The 22,781-nt window shown below is 59.1% G+C and overlaps 2 protein-coding genes across 2 annotated transcripts in view; one reads left to right on the forward strand and one right to left on the reverse strand.

The window, feature by feature from the left end:
• SKI (SKI proto-oncogene) overlaps positions 1-22,781 on the reverse strand; it is a 66,919-nt gene that overhangs the window by 20,280 nt on the left and 23,858 nt on the right.
• Positions 1,946-4,536, forward strand: LOC109273963 (uncharacterized). The gene is made up of 2 exons (XM_019461142.2): positions 1,946-2,434; positions 3,158-4,536. The coding sequence occupies exons 1-2, from the start codon at positions 2,280-2,282 to the stop codon at positions 3,684-3,686; spliced, it is 684 nt and encodes a 227-aa protein (XP_019316687.1). The 5' UTR covers positions 1,946-2,279; the 3' UTR covers positions 3,687-4,536.

Consider the following 22,781-nt stretch of genomic DNA (forward strand, 5'->3'; position numbering starts at 1 on the left):
GAGCCGCTGCTAGCCCTGGGCAGTGGTGGGCAAGCCCCCCGCCCCGGGGTAACTGGAGGAGACGCAGGGCCCCACAGGCCCCGGCCCCACACCTCCCTCCCTAGCGCCCAGGAGACACACACGGGAACGGTGACATCCGAGGCACTTCACCCACCAGACCTGCATTTCAGTGGCGACCCTGCAGGCAATTCACCCTGCAAGCCACCAAGAGCGAAGGCTTCAAACCAAGTAGCAGGCGAGAAGGATGAGGCATCTCTGCTCTAAAACAGCCCCCCCGGCTGCCCCCCCCAGGATGAAGCCTGCAGCTAACATACACTCAGGGGAGGTGGCCCCTGCAGTGGGCTGGGGGGGTGGGGAGCACTGCCTGGCTCCAGGCCCTGCGTCCATGGGGCAGACCCAGCAGTCCCCCTCGAGGCGGGGCCCGAGGCACAGAGTCCGTGGGCGATGTTTCCGGGAGTCTAAGGTGCCCACCCCGGGAGATCGCCACTTCCCTCGGGCCACGAAACTTCTCCTGTGCGGAGCCAACACTTTCCAGTCTTCAGGGTCTAAATAAAAACACATCCCCAAGTGGCGTCCACTCGGAACAGGAAAGCCCGCCAGGCACCCCAGAGCCTAACGCTCACATGAGGAGCGGAGCACCCCTTGTAGGACATCTGGCCTCCACAGCAGCTCCGGAGGCAGGGGGAGGGTGGGAGAGAGGGTCTGGGGAGGCCTGCCCTCTGGGTGCTCGCAAGCTGGGCCTCTGATGGTTTCTTAATCTAAAAGTTAAGACATTCCCCCCCGGCTGGCTCCAGGGGCAGGCAGTGCGCGCACGGGGTTTAATGCTCTGCGGACGTTGTCCAGGGATGCTCGGTAACCTCCTCTTCGATAGAATGTTCTGTATCGTGGAGTCTGATGGGACAATGGGGCGTGCATGGAGCCGGTGACTCCAGGGAGGTAAAGCAGCCAGAGTCAGGGGCGAGACCCTGCGTCGTCGCCGGGCACTCCCAGCCCCAGGAGGCCAGGGCTCCGCCCCACACACAGCCACGGGCCGTCCTGGTCCCCCTGCCCAGCTGAATGTGTAGGGAAGCGGTGGGGGGGTCGGGCAGGGTTGAGGGTACTGGTGGCGCGTGCGTGCAGCAGGAAGTGACAGAGAAATGGCCGAGTCAGCTTTGTGCTGTGTTTCCACTGTTCCGGGTAATAAGGAAACACACACGCGTGTTCCAGGCACAGAACACAAACCGTGTGATGCCAGTGACCCTGCATTCAAATTACATACTCTCGTGTGTGCACTTAAAACTGGCATCTCACAATATAATTTTTTTTTAACGTTTATTCATTTTTGAGAGACAGAGGGAGGCAGAGCATGAGCGGGGGAGGGGCAGAGAGAGAAGACGACACAGAATCCGAAGCAGGTGCCAGGCTCTGAGCTGTCAGCACAGAGCCCGACGCAGGGCTCGAACTCACAAACTACAAGATCACGACCTCAACCGACTGAGCCACCCAGGCGCCCCTGGCATTGCACAATATGAAGATGAACAGTAAAACTTAGGGCAGTAACCTACATTTTTTAATTTTCCTTTACTGGAAAGGACCTTAAACAGCAATGAAAACCACTGCGACAGGCTGAAAAACACTGCAGAGAAGAGGGAACCTTCTGTGTCTGGGTTTGGGCACATTCTCGCTTCCCCGACCGGGGCCCCGCACGGTCCTTGACGTGCACATCAACACGGGGCCTGCAGTCACACGGCCTCAGCAGTGGCCACCGTGGTCCCTCAGGATCCTGGGCAAAGGCTTCCCACAGAGGACGGCCTCAAGCGGACCCGCAAGAACCCGCAAGTGTCGCCTGAGAGGCCGCCCAGCCCGGCGCCTCGCGGCTGAGCCTCCCCTCACACCAGGCACGGGACCCTGGAAGCCATTTTCTAATCTGTTACAAAACAAAATCTTCCAGAGCTAGAGTTTTAAGCCCACTTGTTAACACCTTGCAAATCCATGCAAAATCCAGCTGACGTCAGGGAAGATGGAAACTCACTGGAGAGAGTGAGCGCAGAGGCCACACCCGCCCGCAGCTGCCGGGCTCTGCTACGCCCAAGGCCACCTCTGAACCGGAGCCAGAGAGAGGCACGCTGCATCAAACTGCCCAGCGAGGCCCAAGAATATTCCAGTAGGTCCACACGGGAATAAAACTATACATCGGCAAGATCCAAAAGGCTTTCCGTGCTCCTAGTTCAGCTTACAAAGTACAACCGTTTCTTGCTCCTCTCACCAGGAAGGCCTCGTGTGTGTCCGTGGAGAAAAGCATGCGTGTCTCCCTAAACTCCCCTCTCTGCATTGGCCACTGGCGGGGACAGTCTCAGAACGGAAACCGAGCACCGACCCACCCTCCGGCCAGGGACACAGAGGAGCGCCATGTACGGGCCCACCTCTCCACCCCCAGACCTCCTCGGGGCGGCAGGTAATGGAAGGGAACTCACCCCGGGGAGGTATTTGGGCAGCATAAGGGCATAAGTTCCCGGCCAGGAGGAGACCTTGCCGCAGGGCAGAAGCCTGGGGACCCTCCCTGCTGTGGATCGCAGGTCAGCGGGGGAGGGGCCCTTGGGAGAGGACACCTGTGGAGCTGGTGGCCCAGATGAGCAGGGGGACGCTGCCTTGGCCCCTTACCTTTGCGGTGCCTGGCACACCGTACGTGCAAATAGCACTGAGCAGAGCAGGGTGACCCAGAGCCAAGCGAGGAGGCTGCGGCTGGGTGCAAGGGATCGGAAGGGAAGTGTGGGCAGGAAGGGAGAGAGACCCTGGTCTGTCCATCACCGGTCATCACCGTGGCGCACTGGCAAGACCCTGTGGGACCGTCTCCACCCAGCCGGACACTCCCGCCACTGGACAGGGGCTGTGTGTGTGTGTGTGGGGGGTGGTCGCGGGGCAGATCCCCCCACCCAGGGCAGATCCCCCCCAGGGCAGTCAGCAAAGGAGGCGGGTGTGTAGGGGAGAGGGAGCCATCAGGCTGCAGGGGGGCTGCAGGGCGGCTCTGGAGACCAGCACTTTCTCTGTCCCAGCCAGGAAGAGGCGGCCCCGCCCCTGCCAGAGCTGTTTTGCTTCCTCAGCGCCTCCTCCCCTCCTCCCCTCCTCCGCCTCCTCCGCGCAGCAGTGGCGGCAGCGCCTCCTTGTTTCCTCTCCATAGAAACCGACACAACAGCCCAGAGGACAGGGGGGCGCTGCCGGGCCCGCAGGGCCGCCTCCACTTCCGGGCCGTGGCAACGAGGCTGGCCAGCAACAGGCAAAGTCACCGGCGGAGCGTCCCAAGCGCCAGGGCTGAAAGACGGCTGGCGGGCCCGCCACGAGAGGAGTGCGTTCTGATCGCGGACACGGCCCAGAAGCAGGCACTGGACCCCCCCAGGGCTCTGACCAGCGCGCAGAAAGGCAGGGCCACCACAAGGGTCCGTCCCGAGCAGTGCGCATACTCCCTAGGAACCCAGCGAAACAGCACACTCTGCAAAAATGCACGTGTCACTCTCAAACAAGGTCTCCAGGGGGCCTGGCCCCTCCTGTCTGAGGTGGGGCGGGCAGGGGACAAGAAGCCTGATGGGCTCTGGGCCAGCAGTGCCTGCAGCCCTGATAGAGGTGGCGGTGGGGGTGACACCGGGCCCACGTGGACCCTGGCTCACAGGGACCCCGAAGAGGGCAGGACGGTGTGCGTGAGAGAGGCCTGAGGCAGGAGACCTGAGAAGAACTCGGACCACACCAGCTTTTCCCTCTGAGAAATGGGTCGACCCAGGCTCTGCTACCTCCGAGGCGCCGACGCAGGGAGAACACGGCCCGCCCTACAACGGGGACCGGTTCATAAAACAGAACGCCTCCTAGATTTCCGAAACCGGTCACTAGGCCCAAAGACCCCCAATGCCCCCTTCCTGACCATCCAAGGACGGACTCCAGGCCCCCCGGCACCAGCAGGAGAGGGGGGCTGGGAGCAGGCCCGCCCAGGATGGCGGGCCTGGCGGATGGCGGCAGCCTGGGCTCGGGGCACCAAGGTACTCGCCAAGGCTGCCAGGCCAGTGTCGGGTGACATCCCTGCACCGGGGGGTCTGGCCTGCCACCCGACCACCCACCGCCCCCTCCTGGTGTCTACGCCCCTCGCGGCATGGAGCCAAAGGCCACGCAGGGAAGGGCGGGGTCTCCCAGGAAACCATCTGGCAGCGTCAGCAGCCCGGCTGGGCGGCAAGGCCGGGAGCCCCTCCGCAGACCCTGGAATAACGCAGCAGGCGGCTGGGACGGGCTCACGGAAAACAAGGGCGTCCATGGTTCCCGAGGGCCCCATCTACCACAGACCGCCGGCGGTAACCCCTGCACCGAGCCTGGGGCCGGCTCTGCTCCCTGCAGGGACTGGCCCACCCGGGACCCCTAAGCGCTGACCCTCACCTCCTGCGATGCCACACTTCGAGTATCTACTTACACGGATCAGGGTCTCCTGGTTTTGTTTTTAAATATCCAACAGCAGCCTCTCCCGGGTCGTGCTGCAGACCAGGCTCATCTGAGATGGGTGAGGGGTCGGGCAGCGCAGCCCCCGGGGCGCTTCCAGGAGGAGCACTTTCTGTAGGCCACCAGGACCCCACAGCCAAGAGCCCGCCAGGCTGTGCAGGGGGAGTCACCCCTGAGAGCACACTTCCAGAAAGCCAGGCTCCTCCGGTGAAGACCGGGCATGCCCAGGCCCCTCTCTTGGGGACGGTGACAGGAGGGGCTGTGGGGCGCCAAGTGTCTCCTATTCGGCCGAGGACACAGACGGCTGGGGGCGGGGGGTCCCCACCGAATCTGCTTTTTAAAGGACCCCCCTTTCAACAGCTGAAAGGAAACAGCTCACTGTCTCGGGAGAGCTGCGAGTAAGCAGGCCGCACAGGCCCTCGGTCTCGCCCACAGGACACTCACAATGGACCAGAATTAGGGAGAAAGAGCCCTTCTGTGTGCAGGGCTGGGACTGCGGGTTTGCCTTGGCGGGGGAACAACTTTCCACTGGCCGTGCCCCTCCCCCGCTCCGTCCACTTGCAGCTGGGGCTGTCCTCAGAGGGAAGGAGGCATTTCCTGTGCCCCCCCATTTCCCAACATTCTTGGCAAGCCCAGAGAAGAGCAGGCAGCAGGAACAGGGAGGGGGCCGGGTGGGCCCCCCGGCGCAAAGGCGGGGGGGGGGGGGTGGCGGACACAGTGCCCAGAGAAGGTGCTCGCAGAAGGCCAAGGGGGCAGATGGGGGAAGGGGGGGGTCTGCGCCCTCTGTAGTGGTTTCCCTCCCGCCAGGGTGTCCGTCAGGCCCACACTCCCCAGGAGGAAGACTGAGCAGCCAGAAGGCGGGGGTTTCGGGACAATGGCTGAAACGCACGCCTGGTCTCGTGGGGGGCTGGGGGAGACAGCTCTCCAGGACCGAGAGCCAGGTAGGCAGGAATTCAGGTGACTGTCCAGTCACTGGCCACTAAGTCCCCCCAAAGGGTCACACACAACAGAGGTGGGGGTGGCAGGGCTCCGCCAGCCTCTGGCATCTCCAGTCCCCTCTGGGCTCGGAGGAAGCCCCGAGGGTGGCCTTGGGGCCTCAGAGACACTAGGCCATGGCAATTGCTCAAGAAACACCCACAGTGTGTGAAGGTAGGAGGTAAGGTCAAGGGAGGCCAGTCTGGCCTCGAGCAGAAGCATGGCTCCACCCAGCTGCCCTCTCCCACCTCCTGCCAAGGGCCACAGGAACACCTTGTCTCAGACACCTTCCCTGTATGCTGCCACAAAGCTCTGGGTGTCTGGCCTGAGCTTCCTGGGGGTCAAGGCAAGGGCCGCAACAGTAGCGACGACCCTCCGGTCCGAGGCACCGGGAACACAGCCCTCCGGACTCCGACAGCACCGCCCCTCCAGTGGGCGCCCAATCCGTGGGGAGGCCTGGATGGCTTCTCCCTGCACGGAGAGGGGCGTGCCCAGCTGTCACAGGAAGCCCAGCTTAGTCTGGCTGAGACAAATCAGGGTCCCCACCCCAAGGCCGGGGCTGATCTGCAGGGACGCCCACTCCCTGGACACACCTGTGCCCTGCCAGCAGACACAGAGGGGATGGACAGGGGCCATCGCGCCTGACTTGCACGTCTGCTGGGGTGCCAACTGTGCACCTGTCAAGAACTAACCAGTGGAGGCCGCGTGGTGGCCCGCAGCTTGGACTTCGGACGCAGGAAACCGACGGCTTATCTCAGGCTTGCTGAACTTGCACAGCCCCTCCCCAGGACCCTGGCTTCTACTCAGTCTCCTCCCACTTCTCCCGAGGCCTATGGGCCCAGCACGTCATCGGTCTCTGGAGCAGAAGGAAAGGCCCACTGCTCTGAGGACGACGCGCAGGCTGGAAGGAGAGCCGCTCTGGTTAGGGACCCACCGCATAGGGGTTTCTCTGCTGGGAGTGGTCTTTAAGTCAGCTATACAAATCCACAGATTTTCAAAAGGCCACTAGTCTGGTCCCAGGGCCTTCCCCCCCCCCCCACACCCCCCGTCTCAGCTGCTGAACCTCACAGCCTCCCAGCAAGGATGAACAGCCTGAAGCCTGAACCAGCACGCGCACCCACAGCCCGCTCACTGCTGTTCAGCTTACAGGCTCAAACTTCCAGCAACCAGGTGCGGCCACAGACTCCGCCCTATCTCAAGAGCAGCCCCCCGCCCCCACCGGCGTCTACGGGCACACTGAACCTGAAGGCTTGGCTCGGGCAGCTACTTTGGGCCATGAGGCAGGAAGCAGAGAACAGGACCGGTAGGCAGGTCTGCCCCCGGGGGAGGAGAGACAGAGAAGTACAGGCCATGCTCTGCAGTTGTGCTTGCCCCCCTGGGCCCCTTCGTTGGAGTCTCCCCACGTTTCAGTCACCTCAATACCCCTCTTGCCGGGGAAGCAAAGGACGAAAGGCGCCGACACTCGACGCCCATTACAAACACACCAGGGGCACAGGAGCCCCAGGACCCCCGATTCCAGAACAAACGGGAAAGGTCTCAAAGGCCGGGTCCTGAACATATCGGGACAGAAGCGACAGGAAGAAGTCTCGGTCCCTTCCACAGAAAACCAGCAGAGCCGACGAGTCGTGAGCACAGAGCCACCAGGAAGCCGACACTCCCGGGAGAGCTCCAACCTTCACAGCTGCCCCAGGCCGCCCGTTCCACACGCCCGCAGGGGAGACCACGGCACCCCTCCTGCGCACAGCCCACACGCACCACTGGCCCCAGGATGCGGAGTCCCTGCGGGCCGCCCCAGGCAGCAGGAGCAGGTGGCCTCCAGGCTCCCGACTTGCCTCTGGGGTCCGGGCCGCCTTGCATAAGGCTCCTTTCTTGAGATGATCTCTGACTGCAGCAGATGACCTCAGAGAGCGGAGACGGGTCCTGGTGCCTTGACCCACTGTGTGACGCCGCTAACCCGGACCCCCAGGCGCAGGGGCGGGGCAGACCTCCTTTAGAAGCTCAACGTGGGGGATATGGAACCCCGGTCTCGTGCCCGGGCTGTGGGTGGTGCAGCGAGTGAAGGAGGTTTTGGGGGCCTGAGCAGACACCAGCTCCTAGAGGCTCCTGTGCACGAAGGCTCTCACAGGACAACTCCCCAGGATCACAGAGGAGAGCCCAAACCAGCCAAATGAAACTGCTCGGTCCTAGGGTCTCCGCGGCCCACGGTGTCCGGGGACTGTGGACCGGTGTGCACAGGCCTCTCCCACGGAACCTGGGGCAGGCAGGGCTGCACGGTCCTGTCCCCACCGCAGGCCGGGCCCCCTCTGCAGCTTCTGGCAAACACTTAAAGACGCAGTAAAATGTTTATGGAAAAACCAAGGCCCCTAAACCCTTCTCCTGCCCCGGGGGGCTCAGAGGGGCAGCCCCCCGACCTAAGAGTGCAAACTCAGACCCCAGCCTGAAAGCAGGCCGGAGGACCACCGAGTACCCTGTGGTCCCGCCACGCCTATCTCGGAGGAGCGTCCTCGGCAGCACCCGGTGGTGGGGGCGTCCTCCTCACGGGAAAACAAACAGGGAGCTCTGTGACTCCACAAGCTAGCGGGGGACCCACACGGCCTGTGGTCCTTCCCGAAACGTCTCTCAGGACGGGACCTCACCAGGGTTCCCACCTCTGCCCCAGGCCAGTCAGCCTACTGCCCTTCCCACGGTGGGGCCCCAAGATGATCCCGTCTGGCTGGACAAACCCTGCTGTCTCCCACGTGGCCGTCTCCGCCCAGGTGGGTGAGCGGTGCCTGACCCAGGAAACTCTGAGCCACCAGAAAGCAAAGGACGGCGCGGATCTGACATGACCGAGGCACCGCGCCCCCCTGGAAGAGGACGCCGGCCACGGGCAGGGCGAAAGGACGGGTGTGCCGACCCCACACCCGTCATCATCAGGGAAGTGCCACTCACAGCCACCGGAGCCACCGGCTCACCCCCGCCAGACTGGCTTCAATCAACAACACGGGAAACAACAGGTGTCGGCGAGGATGCGGAGACGGGGGGACCGTGCACCGTTGCGGGGAGTGCACGCTGGTGCGGCCACTCGAGAGCAGTGTGGAGGCTCCTCCAGAGTTAAAAATACGAGGGCGCCTGGGTGGCTCAGTCGGTTAGGCATCCGACTCTTGATCTCAGCTCCGGTCGGGATCTCATGGTTTGTGACACGGAGCACCACGCTGGGCTCTGGGCTGACAGCGCGGAGCCTGCTTGGGATTCTCTCTCTCCACCCCCTCATGCCCCTCCCCCACCTCTCAAAATAAATAAATACTTTTTAAAAAGTTAAAAATAGAAATACCGTACACCGCTAAACTGCACTACTGGGTATTCACCCAAAGAACATAAAAACACGCACTCGAGGGGCGCCTGAGCCGCCCAGGGTGGCTCAGTCGGTGGAGCGTCCGACTTCGGCTCAGGTCGTGATCTCGCAGTTCGTGGGTTCGAGCCCCGCGTCGGGCTCTGCGCTGACAGCTCGGAGCCTGGAGCCTGCTTCGGATTCTGTGTCCTTCTCTCTCTGCCCCTCCCCTGCTCGTGCTCTGTCTCTCTCTCCCTCTCAAAAATAAACATTTCAAAACAAAACAAAATGAACACACAGACGCTCCCTCGAAAAGACACGTGCACCCCTACGTTTACCGCAGCATTGCCAACAACAGGCAAGATACGGAGGCAGTCGAAGAGCCCACCGGAGGACACGCGAGACGTGGTGCAGGTGCGTGTATGTATGTGTATGTACGCACACGTGTACGCTCGCATATGCACACACACACGCTTACACATGCACAGACACATACGTACGCTTATACACACACGTACGCTTACATATGCACACATACACACACATGCTTATATACGCACACAGACGCGTATGCTTATGTATACGCACACGTACACACGTACGCTTATACATACGCACACGTGTGCTTATATATGCACTTGTACAGACACGTATGCTTACGTATACGTACGTACACACATACGCTCGTGTATACTTATACATGCACACAAACACACACAATAAATAGAACATTACTCAGCCTTAAAAAAGAATGAAATCTTGCCGACTGCAACACCACGGACAAACCAGAGAGTACAGCATCAAGCAAAATAAGTCAGTAAGAAAAAAATATTTCGGTCGGTCAGAGACAGGCAAATACCACGGGATTTCACTCATAGGTGAAATTTAATGGACAAAATGGGCAAAGGGAAAAGAGATGAAGCATGAAACAGACCCTAACTACAGATAACGCGCTGCTGTTCCCAGAGAGCAAAGCAGGTTGACGGGGATGAAGGGTTACGCCGGTCACGCCGGGCATGATGAGGGCCGTGTTACGTGGATGTGCAGTCACTACGTTGTGCGCTAACGGGAATTTTTATTAATGTTTATTTCTGAGAGAGAGAGAGAGAGAGACAGACAGTGCGAATGTAGGAGGGGCAGAGAGAGAGAGGGAGACACACAGAATCCAAAGCAGGCTCCAGGCTCTGAGCTGTCGGCGCAGAGCCCGACGCGGGGCTTGAACCCGTGAACTGCGAGATCGTGACCTGAACCGAAGTCGGATGCTTAACTGACTGAGCCACCCAGGCGCTCCTTAATTTTTTTTTAACTTAACAAAAAATGGATATGGCAAGAGAAGCAGGGCCAGAGGGTGTAGTCAGTGTTCCTCAGCATCCAGTGCCTAGAATACGGCCTGTCTCGTGGGAGTGGCCCTCGCCCGTGCCAGTCCCACTGACTGACACACCTCCTGGGTCCCTGACCCGGCATCCCACTTCTAGAAACGCATCGCAGGCTGCATGTGGCCAGGCGTCACCGGGGCTGCCTGCGTGGGGCAGGATGGACACAAGCCAGGCGGCCCGGGGCGGGTGGGGGGTGGGGACAGGCTGTCCGCACACCAGAACACACACCGCCAGCGTGGGCACAGAACCTCAGGCATCACGTGGGCAGACGGAGGGACGTGAGCGTGTGGCACCCATCTGTGCCAAATCACGGGAAAGTGCACACAAGCTTTGTAGCAGAAACACTCTGGCAGTTCAGAGAAGAAACCAGAACAGAGGTGTGAGGGTGGTTTCCCCAAATACTTCAGCACTTTCTAGCCTGTGAACAATCTCCCATTCCCGACAAATACAAAAAAAGGAAAGACAGACGACTGGGAGCCAGGCGGGGGCTGAGCTGCAGGGAGGAAGGAGGGGAGCACCCCTACCTGGCCCTTCCAGAAAATCAGAAGGCCACCCGCCACCTCCAACCACACCCAGGTCTGGAGAATGACACCAAGACACGCCCCCTGACCACAGCCCCCGACCCCTGCCCCTCCTTCCTGGCCGGGCACTCCCCTCTGGAGCACGGAGCACGCAGGCCACCCCTTAAGCTGCCCGGCCAGTCCCACACGGTGAGAAGCTGCGACAGCCCCTGCCAGGGGCCACGACCCGGCACACGAGTCCTGCGGGTGCTCCCCCAGAGCCAGACCCCCCCCCCCATCCACTCCCCTCCTCCGGACAGGCGGTGCGAGGAGTCTGAAGCACACCGCTCCCCGGATCCCCCTGCACACCACGTCCCAACTGCCCCTCCGGCAGCCTTTCTGCCCCGCAGGTTCCCAGGGTCAGGGGCCTGACGGCGGCCAGACCAGGCCTCGGCCCCCAGGACGCCACGCCCGATGGAGCAGGGTCAAGACGTCCTCCCAAGCACAGAACGGCACGGCCCGCTTCCGTGACCAGAACGTGGCCCGGCCACCTCCTCACCACTTCTCTGACGCCTAAATTCGAGGCTCCTTCCCACAGCACCCGGCCGCATGAAGACAACTGCTGAGAGCAGCCCTAGCGGCCAAGCCTGCAGCCAGCTTGGACAGCCAACCCCGACCAGGGGGACATATCCGCGGGAACCGTGTGTCGTCACTCTTCCACCCCAGCCTCGTGCCTCAGGAGTGCCAGCGCTCCGACCCCTACAGGGTGCAGCCAGTCCTTGGACTTCACCGCGGGACCCCACCACGGAACCCCACCGCGGGACCCCACCGCGGAACCCCGCCGCAGGCGCAGAGTAGAGAGTAAGCAGGCAGCCTGCCCCGTCTCGCCCGTCTCGCCCGTAGGAAGGTCCGTGCAACAGCTGCGTCTCACCCACAGAGCGAGCACAAGAAGCCTGGCTCACACCTGTCTATACCAGCACGCCCAAGAATCTACCAGAGTGATGCAAACAGAAAAGTGGGGCCAAGAGGCAGAACAGCGGCCCACAAGCCCGGGGTGTGGAGCCCCGGGAGCCCTAGTCCCGGGTTCACGGCACAGACCCCGGGACTGGCACTGACCGGTGAAGGGCCAGATGGCCTCAGGGGCCATCTGAGAAAGAGCAAGCCTGGGGGTCAGACATCTGGGCTTCGGGGCTGCTGGCAATGTAACAAATGTCTTCCTGGTGGAAAGGACCAGCAGCCTGTGTTTTCAGGTGCTCCCCTGGCCGGTGATCACTTTTACCAGGCACCCCCCTGATTTAAGACCAGGGGCTCCTGCCACCTGACCCACCCCCCAGGAAGAAACACATCTAATAAGGCGGGCTGCACAGAGCTGGGGGGCGGGGGGAGGTCACGTGGAGGTCACGTGGGGTCCAGGGCTGCTTGGGGGGGGGGGTGCGCAGCAGCGGCCATCCTCCCGTGAGCAGAAACAGCCCGTCCGCTCCAGGGTCCGGAGAAACGGGGCCGGAACACGTGGATAAAGGAGAGGGGAGAGAGATCAGACTCCAACCCTGCAGACCACACGCTAAAACAGCAACAGGGAAGACTCGGTTTTGATCAAACGTGTAATTACAGCAAGGACAATATTTACGAGACACGGCAGTGTTTAATTTAAGGGCTTTGGGGACCATCAGTCACAATGCAGAAACATGAACTAACTCACCCTCCATCATTTGGTTTTAAATCACAAAGGACGCTTCCCTGTGCCGGAGCTGGTGCCCGCACGCCGGCCGCTGGGACCCCCGGGCCGGCCCGCACCCCCACACCCAGCCCCACTCGCACAGGGGGTCCAGGGAACAGCCGCCCCCCGTCTGTTTATCTCCAGGCCACTGGGCTTTAGGACGAGCTCTGGTTTCCACTTGCCCGAAACCTGGACCCACATGCGTGTTTGCTCGCAACTCCTAACGCCAGTTTTAAGCTACTGAAACATTTCACCTTGGTGGCTTGCGATTCTGACCTTTTGGCGTGTTTTTCATCCCCTGAAAGGCCCTGTCAAAGCTCCCAGCCTGCCCGTCTGTGCCGAGGGCGAGGGTCGTGGGAACTCAGAGGCGGCAACAAAAATTAAGGCAGTGACCTTTCGACCTGGCTCTTTGCAGGGCCTGCAAGGGGGTGGGGGCGGGGCGCCCCCACGGCCAGGCCACCCTCCCCGGGCCCCTCAGCTCAGCTGGCCCCGCACCTGCCCATGGGGCCACTGCCCCCTGGAGAAAAAGAAACAACCAATCGGGGCAGGCTCAGCCCTCCTCCCCCAGCCTCCCTGAACCTGGTCTGCCTGTGGCATCGGGGATGGGGTCCCTTTTCAAGAAGTGGCTTTCTGGGAACCTGGCCAGGCTGCCCTTCCCCCACACCAGCCTCTCCAGCCAAGACATTTGTCGTCAGCACCTCCTGGCCCTTCAGCAGGAAACCTGGAGTGGGGGTGGGGGGGGTGCCCCAAGGTCCCCCGAGTTCCCATGCTCCAGGCAGCCACCAGCAGCCCCTCAGAGAGGACGAGGGCTGCATCAGAGCCCCGGGGGGAGGGGCGCACAGGAGTGGCGGGGCACCCCCAGCATGGTGGGCTCACAGGAACAAAGGTCTCTGGGGGCAGGAGCCGCTCGACACACAGGGAAGGAACGTCCGGGTCATTGTGGGGCAGACAGAGAGCACAAAGCCGCCAGCCGCGTGCTGCGCATCCCCACGCTGGCCCCCCACCCCCAGACGGCCCGGAGCAGTAACAGGAACCCAAACAGGCCCTCCTTTAAGGAAGGCCAGTGACATGGGGCTTCACGTAGCCCAACTCCGCACCCCTAGGAAGGAGGCCGTCTCGGAAAGGACGTCACCCAACAGCCCCAGCAGACTTCCGGGGTCAGGTGCCATCCTCCTGAACGGGTCGGGGAAAGCCGGCGGGGAAGGGGCGGTGGCAGCGTGAGGGCCAGCCAGGCCACCGCTGGGACGGTCCCGGTCATCCCCACAGCCCCAGCCTGCGGATGGCAGGGCCAGAGCGGCGGAGGGGGCTCAGGTGAACTTGTCCGCCCGTCCCAGGCCCGGCCAGCTGACCGACTGAGAGCCCAGCAGGGCACACGGGTCCGCCACCTCAGCTCAAGGGTCTCCCACAGTCGGACCAGCCCTCCCCGGCCACCCTCATGATTCAGGGACCAGGAGGAAGGAAAGCGGGCGTGTGGCTCTGCCCCACCCCCAGCCCCTCTGGAGATGGGACGGCCTGAACTTTTCACCCTCAGCATAGACACCAGGAGAAAAAGGCCACAAAGGTGTCTGCCCGGGGCGGGGGGGGGCGCAGAGAGGGTGGCCCCTGACACCGTCTGCAGTTTGTTTCTCCACCATACCCCCTCCAAAAATGTGTATTGCCCGTTTTACAATCACCAGATGGAGGCCCGGGGCCCGCAGGCCTCATCACCCTCTGTGACCGCCTGACCTCTTGTAAACGGGGACAGAGCCCAGGACCTGCGGCCACACCCCCAATCCCAGGGGGCCGGCGCAGGTCACCGGGCTGCATCCAGCCCTTGGCATCGGGCGGAGTGATCGCTATCTCCCAGACCTGCTCACGCTGAGAACCAGAAAGGATAGAAACCCAAGAGGCACAGGCCCCAGAGTGACCGTACCCACCAGCAGATGGGCTCTCCTGCCGAGACTGCGACCGCCCAGGGCGCGGCCAACAGGGGGGAGGGCCGTGCATGGATTCACATGCCCACCCCGGGTGTGTCCCCTCCCAACGGGCACGAAGAAAAACAGAGATGAGCCAGGCACTGGCCTCTGCTGCCCCGGGCTAGTGCTCGCCAGCAAAGCAAACCCGCTCCTTCCTCGTGAGGGTGCCGCCCACCCTCACCCCCCAACAGTCCCTGTGCTGTGCGGGACAGGCAGCGCACGAGGACCGTCCCTGTGCTGCTGTGCACAGGGCCGGCGGAGGACGCCCTCGGCCACCCCCAGCTCCTCCTGCGTGTGCTTCCCTTCCAAGTCCGTGCTCATATCACCATAAAGTCCACCACCAGCTAGACGGTCACTCACGGCCCGGGGAGCAGAATCTCGAATCTGGGTCCTCTCACAAAGCTCGGAAGCTCCCCAGGCCCTCACCGGGTCTGCCCCAGCCTGCCCTCCAGCCCCCGAGGCTCTGCGTGGCCTCCTTAGGCCTTAAGGGCAGAGGCCTACGAGGGATGTGCCGGCCAGAGGCACGGGCCGCACATCACAGCAGGTCCTCAGCAGGGCTCGAGAGTCAGGCGTGTGCTCTCCTGGAATCCCCAACAGCACAGCCACACCGAGGCCCCAGTGTGAGAGGACCATCGAAACCAGCAGTGAGCAGGTCACTGTCCTGAGTGGTGGATGGACCCCCAACACCACGGACTCGAGCCGGCACCACCCCCAAGCTACGGCCCAGCTGGGCCGGCTCTGAGCCGTTTCCGGGGCAGGAGCACCAGGGCTGGCAAAGCCCCCACACCCCTACCCCACGCATGCGCAGGGCCCCCCGGCCCCCCTGCTCTGCAGCCCTCCTGGGGCAAGTCAGGTAAAACACCCCACACGACCAGGGAAAGAACCGTGTTATAAACCCAGCAGGAAAACTCACCCCCATCTCCCAAACCAAATCACTGTGCTTCAGGATGGTCCTCTCTGAGGACTGGCGGGGGTGGTGGGCGCCGGGCAAGACTCTTCGGCCCCGCCTGCTTCCTCATCACCCTCTCCAGAGTTCTCGGCCTCGGTCAGCTCGGCACCACCTGCGGAGGCGGGACAAGGCCCCGCGGACCTGGACACAGCCCCCCACACAGCCACAAGCCTGGGAGGGTCCTGCTTACGCAGCAGAGAGCCAACTCAGGAAGCAAAACGCCCCTCGACAGCCGAGATGCGGCCAGCGCCCGTCCCCTCCCCACCCTGCGTGCTGGGCGCCTTGTGCCACACTCAGGTGCACCAGTGCTCAAGGCCCTGCTTCCCTGCACGAGCCCCTGCCCGTGTGCTCGCTCAAAGCGCCGAACCAACACGTGGCCTCGTCCAAAAGCCTGGACGAAGGAATCGGGGTGGGGGGTGCACACAGCGGTGGCAGCCAGCCAGCTGTCAGGAAAGACCCAGAACATGAGCACATACAACACAGTACCAGATTCCCGGGCCTCAGGCCCTGCCCGACAACTCGTTCTCTGAGCTGCTGCCCCAGGCCCGGCTGTGGGGGGTGGGGGTGGGGGTGGGGGTCTTCAGGGACTCTTCGGGGAGGGACAGCAGCTCCATGGAGCGCCTTCAGAAGGGTCCTGAGTGCCAGCGCCCTGGGACAGACAGTTGGCAGGAGTGAGCGACGTCCGCTGGGGGACCAGCTGCTGGGTGTGGCAGCCACCGTGCCCGCAAGGCCCCCATCGAGGCAGCCCCGGCAGCCGCCATCCCTAGAGCAGTGGCCACGGAGCACAGAGCCGACCACAGAGCTGGGGCCGGCCCAGGCCGTTCGGGAAGACAGCCGGCCTTCCCGCTGAGGGGGCCTCTGATGCAAGCTCTGAACGCCAACCAAGACAAGAGGCTTCCAAGTCCTCGGACGCGAGAGGTGCTTCCGCTCAGAGAACCCACTCACGGGCAGCAGAACCGTGGACCTGTGACCGAGAACGATCTGGAAGCACAAAGCTCATGATTCCACCTGGCACCAGGATGCCCAGGCCGTCGTCCCTGAAGCATGCTCGGGCACGGGGTCGGAGACGTCGAGAGCCACGGGGGTGCTCCCTCCTCGGAGCGAGCCTTTCCTGGTGGTCCGGCCACTGCCCAGCACCCACTTCACGCACCCAACGCCTTTCAGATGAGAGCGGAGGAGCGCTGCCCCGTCGCTCCCCAGAGCCCCCTGCCCCCAGGCAGCTCATGAGAACACAGCACCCCCTCCAGCCCGGCCAAGCCCCCAAACCGCCGACCGTGCCTTCAGCCCTAAGAGAAGGCTCCAGGCGGAGGTGGTCTCGAAAGGCCACAACCCTCACCTGACAGAGTACGGGTCACCCTTACTGCCCTGCTCCTCCCTGAAGAGTACCATGAACGTGAACTTGCTCACTCTTAAAGGGACCCCACTGTCCGGAGATGCTGATAAACAAGCCAAAACACTCAGTTGTATCTCTGCTCAGGCTGAGCCCCCCAGTTGTGAGTGGCGCTTCACGGGAAGGGTAGGACCCCTGCCCCAACAGCCAGCTCGACTGCCGGCATTGTCTGCGCTCACAGGTGTCACCGAGAGCTCAGGACACCAACCCTGGTCCTGCAGGTGTCACCACAGCGCGTGGACACAGCCCGTCCTTGCAGGTGTCACCGAGAGCACAGGAGCGCCACGCCTGTCACTAGGCTGGTTGAGCGCTGGCTTGATGCAGCTGCTAGTCTGAATAGTCAAAATCATGGTACTTTGTTCATCATCAATTCCGACTAAAATTGAAAAGGCGGTAATGAAGACGGTAACAAAACGAATTTAATGCAGCCAAAATTACTGCAAAAAGGAAAATACACCCGCTCACAATGGACACGCCAGTCAGCACAATTCAGCGATTTTCTAGAACCTTCTACCTCAGCTTGCTTTGCTCACCTTCCTTCCTCCAGCTGAGGTCACCCCCAAGGGTCTGTCGTTCAAAGTCCTGAGCTGTTTCTTGTTTGTTTTGTCTTTTGTAAGTTTATTTACATTTTTTGAGAGAGACAGACGGTGCAAGTGGGGGAGGGCAGAGACAGAGGTAGAGAGAAAATGAATCCCAAGCTGGCTCTGAGCCGTCAGCACAGAGCCCCATGTGGGGCTTGAACTCACAGAACCACAGGATCATGACCTGAGCCGAAATCAAGAGTCGGACGCTTAACCGACTGAGCCACCCAGGCGCCCCCAAAGTCATGAGTTACCTCTGCCGGAAGCCCCTGCCTGTGCAGGGCGCCTCCCGTGCTGCCGATGTGCGCAGCGAGCAAAAGGACAGCAGCTCCCTTACTTTGTGCCTTCCTTCTCCAGTGTCGCTAATGAAGACAGTACCTGATCAGAGAAACCGCAAGTCGATTTCAGCGGGGGACAACAGCCACAACGAGACGAGAGGAACCATCTGCAGCCAGGATGGCGTCACAGGGGCCAATCACCCCTGCCCCCAGGATCTGGGGGCGCCAAAAGCCAGACAAGGCCCAGCAGCCGCCCGCCCTCAAGGCACACACAGCCAAGCACAGGGACCCCAAGATACGGAAGCAATCGCGCCGAGCCCTCCACCCGCCCAGCTCACCGTCGCGAGGGTTTCGGTGGAGCTGAGGAGATGGAACTGGCGGTCCAGGGACACACGCGGTGGGGGGGTGGGGGCCGTAGCAAAGACCAGAACACGTGTGCAAGAACAGACACAGGCACCGACAGGGTGGGTGGGAGCAGGACCCGAGGCTCCCACCAGGCAGGCTGGGAAACCTCTGAATTGGGGCGGTACTCCACTCACGAAGGCTCTGTCCAGTTAGCCCTGAGAGGAGGTCTGCCCTGGACCCACCTAACAAACCCCGAGAGACTGGTTAAGGGCCAAGCTATCTCCAAGTAGCTCAACCGCACCTCGGGACAAAGCCCGAGAAGACCGACAGAGACACAGGAACGTGCAGCACCAGACATCGCTTTCAAAAGATGTGCAGCCAAACGAGTGGGAAAACACGAACCACAGTAAGAGTCAGCCACTAAAACTGACCAGGACGGCCACAGGCATAAGAATTCACAAAGGACAGGGGCGGCTGGCCGGCTCAGTCAGAAGAGCGTGTGACTCTCGATCTTGGGGCTGTTGAGTTTGAGCCCCACACTGAGTGCAGAGATCACGTAAAAATAAGATCTTAAAAAAAAAAAAAAAAAAAAAAAAAAAGGATGGAAACAGATTGCCATGTTCACAACAACCCAAAGAAAACCGGAATAGCTATATTAGTATCAAAGTCAATTTCAGAGCAAAGAACGTTAACTAGGGGCAACGGATACAAAAGTCAAGTAACCAGACACAAAGCACAAACATTAATGCCCCAAATAACAAAGCTACAAAGCACATGAAGCAAAAACCAATATAACTGCACAGAGACAGATCTTCAATTACACTAGAAGACTTCAACACTCTTCCATAAAACTCGATCGGGCAATGATAAAAAAATCGGCAAAGACACAACGGCACCACCACGTGACACCATCAACAATCTGACCTGACCAATATTTACAGAGCCCCCCGCCCCCAGCGCAGGTCCCAGCCAAGCGCACAGGGAACATTTACCGAGACAGAGTCTATTATGGACTGAAAACAAGTCTCAGTACATTTGAGAGGGCCCATATCATACGAACCGTGTACTCTGACCAAGGCAGAACTCAATTAGAAAACAACAACAAAAAAATCTCTGCAGAATTCTCAAATATGTGCAAAGTAACACACTTCTAAATAACCCATATATCAAAGAAGAAATCAAAAGGCAATTATAAAAGTATTTGAATGGAATGAAAATGAAAACACAGCACATCAGAATCTGTGCAAAATCCTGAAAACAGGACTTAGGAGAAAATCAAGTATTTGAAAAGAAGAAAGGTCTTAAATAATTGAGTCAGCTTCCAACTTATGAACCAAGGACAGACTCAACCCAAAGCAAGTCAAAGAGAGAAAACTATAAAGATCAAGACAAAAATCAACGAAGTACAAAACAGAAAAATAACAGAGAAAATCAGTGAAACCAAAGCCGATTCTTGGAGATCAGTAAGATTGTTAAGCCTCCAGCTAGACTGCTTGGGGGGGATAAAGAATTAAAAATGGTCAGTCAGCATCAGGACCGTGTAAGGCCTCAGCACTATTTCTCTAGCTAGTTAGAAACTAACAAGGGAACATTACGAACAACGTTATGACGACAAAGCTGACGGCATAGACAAAGTGACCAATTACTTGGAGAGCAAACCCTTGACCAAGAGCAGGCAGCCTGCACAGCCCCATCTAGTTAAAACCTTCTCCACAACCCTCCAGACCCAGATGGCCTTCAACCGGTAAGTACTACCAAATATATATTTTGGGTTTGTTTTTTTTTAAGTTTATTTATTTTGTGAGAGAGGACACACAGGAGGGGCAGAGAGAAAAGGAGAGAGAGCCCAAGCAGGCTCCATACTGTCAGCGCAGAGCCCGACACGGGGCTCGAACCCACAAACCGCGAGACATGACCTGAGCCAAAATCAAGAGTCGGACACTTAACCGACTGAGCCACCCAGGAGTCCCGCCACCAGATATTTTTAAAAGGAAGAATTTGGGGGGCTCCTGGGTGACTCAGTGAGTTAAGGATCCAACTGTGACTCAGGCCATGATCTCACGGTTCGTGAGCTCGAGCCCCGCGTCGGGCTCTGTGCTGACAGCTCAGAGCCTGGAGCCTCCTTCAGACTCTGTGTCTCCCTCTCTCTGCCCCTCCCCCCCCCCCCCTCTCTCTCTCTCTCTCTCTCTCTCTCAAAAATAAACATTAAAAAAAATGTTTTAAAGGAATGACCCTCTTTTAAAAAAAAAAAAGAGAAGTAGTTTTCAGAAAATTTAAGAGGGAATACTTACTTCCCCAATAATTCTATGAACCTAACGTTATCGTGATACTAAAACCAGACAAAAAACATTACAAGAAAACCAAAACATAACAAAAAACCACACACCAATATCCCTTATGAATATAAATGCAAAAATTATAAACAAAATTTTACCAAGTCAAACTTCAATATCGTAAAAGGATAATACACCGGGGCACCCGCCTGGCTCAGCTGGTGACTCTTAGTCTCCAAGTTGGAAGTTCAAGCCCAACGTTGGGTACAGAGCTTACTTTAAAGACAGACAGACAGGTAAATAGATTTTTTAAAAAAAGGGTAATATGCCATGACGAGGGTAGATGTGTTCCAGGAATAAGTTTAGCTGGCATTCAAAATCAGCATAATTCACCGTATCGATAAACCGAAAGAGTTACTTATTCCTCGTATCGATAATCTCAGTGGACGCAGAAAAAGCATCTGACAACATCCAACACCCGTCCTTGATCAAGACCAACTAGGACGGGCCTGCAGGGACTCCCTCAGTCTGATAAACGGCACCGACGAAAACCCAACAGCTAACGCACCCGGCGGTGAGAGCGCGCGGCACGCCAGCCCCCATGACGGGGAGCACGGATGTCCACTCGCGCCACCTCTAGTCAACTCTGCGCTGGAGACGCCAGCCAGCGCGACCAGGCAGGACAGGTCACAGGCGTCAGGCCTGCGAAGGGAGAGGTAACGCTAGCTTTATTCACAGGTGACATTATCATCTGTGACTATGATGGAATCGACAAGGAAGCTACTGGAACTCAGGAGTGAGCTGCCAGGTGGCCTGCAGGAGGCAAGGTCAGTATACAAAAGCCAACCGTACCGGCAACGTAAAACCAGGCACTGAAATTTAAAAAGCGATGTTACTTGAGGGGCACCCGGGTGGCTCAGTCGGTGGAGCGTCTGACTCTTGGTTTCAGCTCAGGTCACGATCTCACGGTTCGTGAGCTCGAGCACAGAGCCTGCCTGGGATTCTCTCTCTCCCTCTCTCTGCCCCTCCTCTGCTCTGTCTCTCAAACTAAATAAACTTCAGGGGCGCCCGGGTGGCTCGGTCGGGTGAGCGTCCGACTTCGGCTCAGGTCAGGATCTCGCGGTCCGTGAGTTCGAGCCCCGCGTCAGGCTCTGTGCTGACAGCTCAGAGCCCGGAGCCTGTTTCAGATTCTGTGTCTCCCTGTCTCTCTGCCCCTCCCCCGCTCATGCGCGCGCGCGCGCGCTCTCTCTCTCTCTCTCTGTCAAAAATAAATAAACATTAAAAAAAATTTATGAACTTAAAAAAATGTTTTTTTGAGCAACGTTACTGGAAATTCTTATTACACTGTATGTTAACAAACTGGAATTGAAATAAAAACTTGAAACTACAAAAAAACCTTTAAAAAAAAAAGTAAAAAGCAATACTACTTCCAGTAACACCAAAAAAGAAAAACTTAGAGATAATTCAATACATCTGACAAAAGGCATCACGGCCTATGCGCTGAAAACTGGGAAATGTTGCCGAGAGAAATTTAAAACAAACGCACGGAGTGACTGCCTTGATCACAGTTTGGAAAATTCAGAATTGTTAAGATGTCAGTTCTTCCCAGATCAATCCCAATCACATTTTTGGCAGGTTTTTTTTCCACGGCAATGACAAACTGCTTCCCAAATTCATATGGAAACGCAGAGGGCCTAGGAAGGCCTACCAACGGGAAGAAGGCGCTGGGGAGCTCACATCACCTGACTGCACTAGAAAGCGGTAGTAATCAAAACCAGCAGGGTGCTGATAAAAAGACACACAAACAGACCAAGTGAACACAACACGGTGCAGAAAGAAACCCACACGCATATGCACAACGGCTTCTGAACAAAAGTGCAGCGACAATCCAGCGGGGAGAGAGCAGACTCTTGAGCAAACGGTGCGGGACCAAGTGGGACGTCCGTGCGCACGATCAGCTCGGACGCGCACCTCGCAGCGGACCCGAGATGAACCCCCGACGGATCACAGACCTAAACGTAAACCTTAAAGTTGCAAAATGTCCAGGAAAAAGCACAGGAGGCGGCCTCCGTGATCCGGCTGAGGCAAAGATCTGTCGGCTAGCGCACCGTGGGCCCGACCCAAGAGAACAGAACCGATTAATCAGAGTTGATCAACGTTTCACAGCCAACTCTCCAAAAGACGCTGTTAAAAAAGAAAGCCACAGAGGGAGACGATTTCCGCAAGGCATCAACGTGAAAGGGGCGTGCACCCAGAACACACACAGAAGTCTTCAAACTCCACAACAGGGCAACGACTCCTTCCATAACGGGCAGGATTCCGAACAGACGCTTCATCACAGAAGATCTTTGGGCAGCAAACGAGCGCACGAAGAGCAGCCCAACATCGCCAGTCATCGGGGAGACACAGAACCACCAGGCGATACCACTGCACGCCTACTAGAAAGTTCAACATCCACACATTTACATCCCTGACCCAGCCACTCCCCACGGAGGTGCGCAGCCAAAGGAGAGAAGCTCGTGTGTCCCTACGAACACTGGTAAATAAACGGTCACGGCCGCTTCGCCTGACTCGCCGAGAACTGGAAAGGATCCGGCCGCCTCGACAGGTGTGTGCGTAAACAAGGCGCAGCACATCCACGCGACGAACGCTGCCCAGCAGTTAAACAAATACACACACG

This window comes from Panthera pardus, unplaced genomic scaffold (assembly GCF_024362965.1).
Source record: "Panthera pardus isolate Hobbes unplaced genomic scaffold, ASM2436296v1 HiC_scaffold_11, whole genome shotgun sequence".
Lineage (NCBI taxonomy): Eukaryota > Metazoa > Chordata > Mammalia > Carnivora > Felidae > Panthera > Panthera pardus.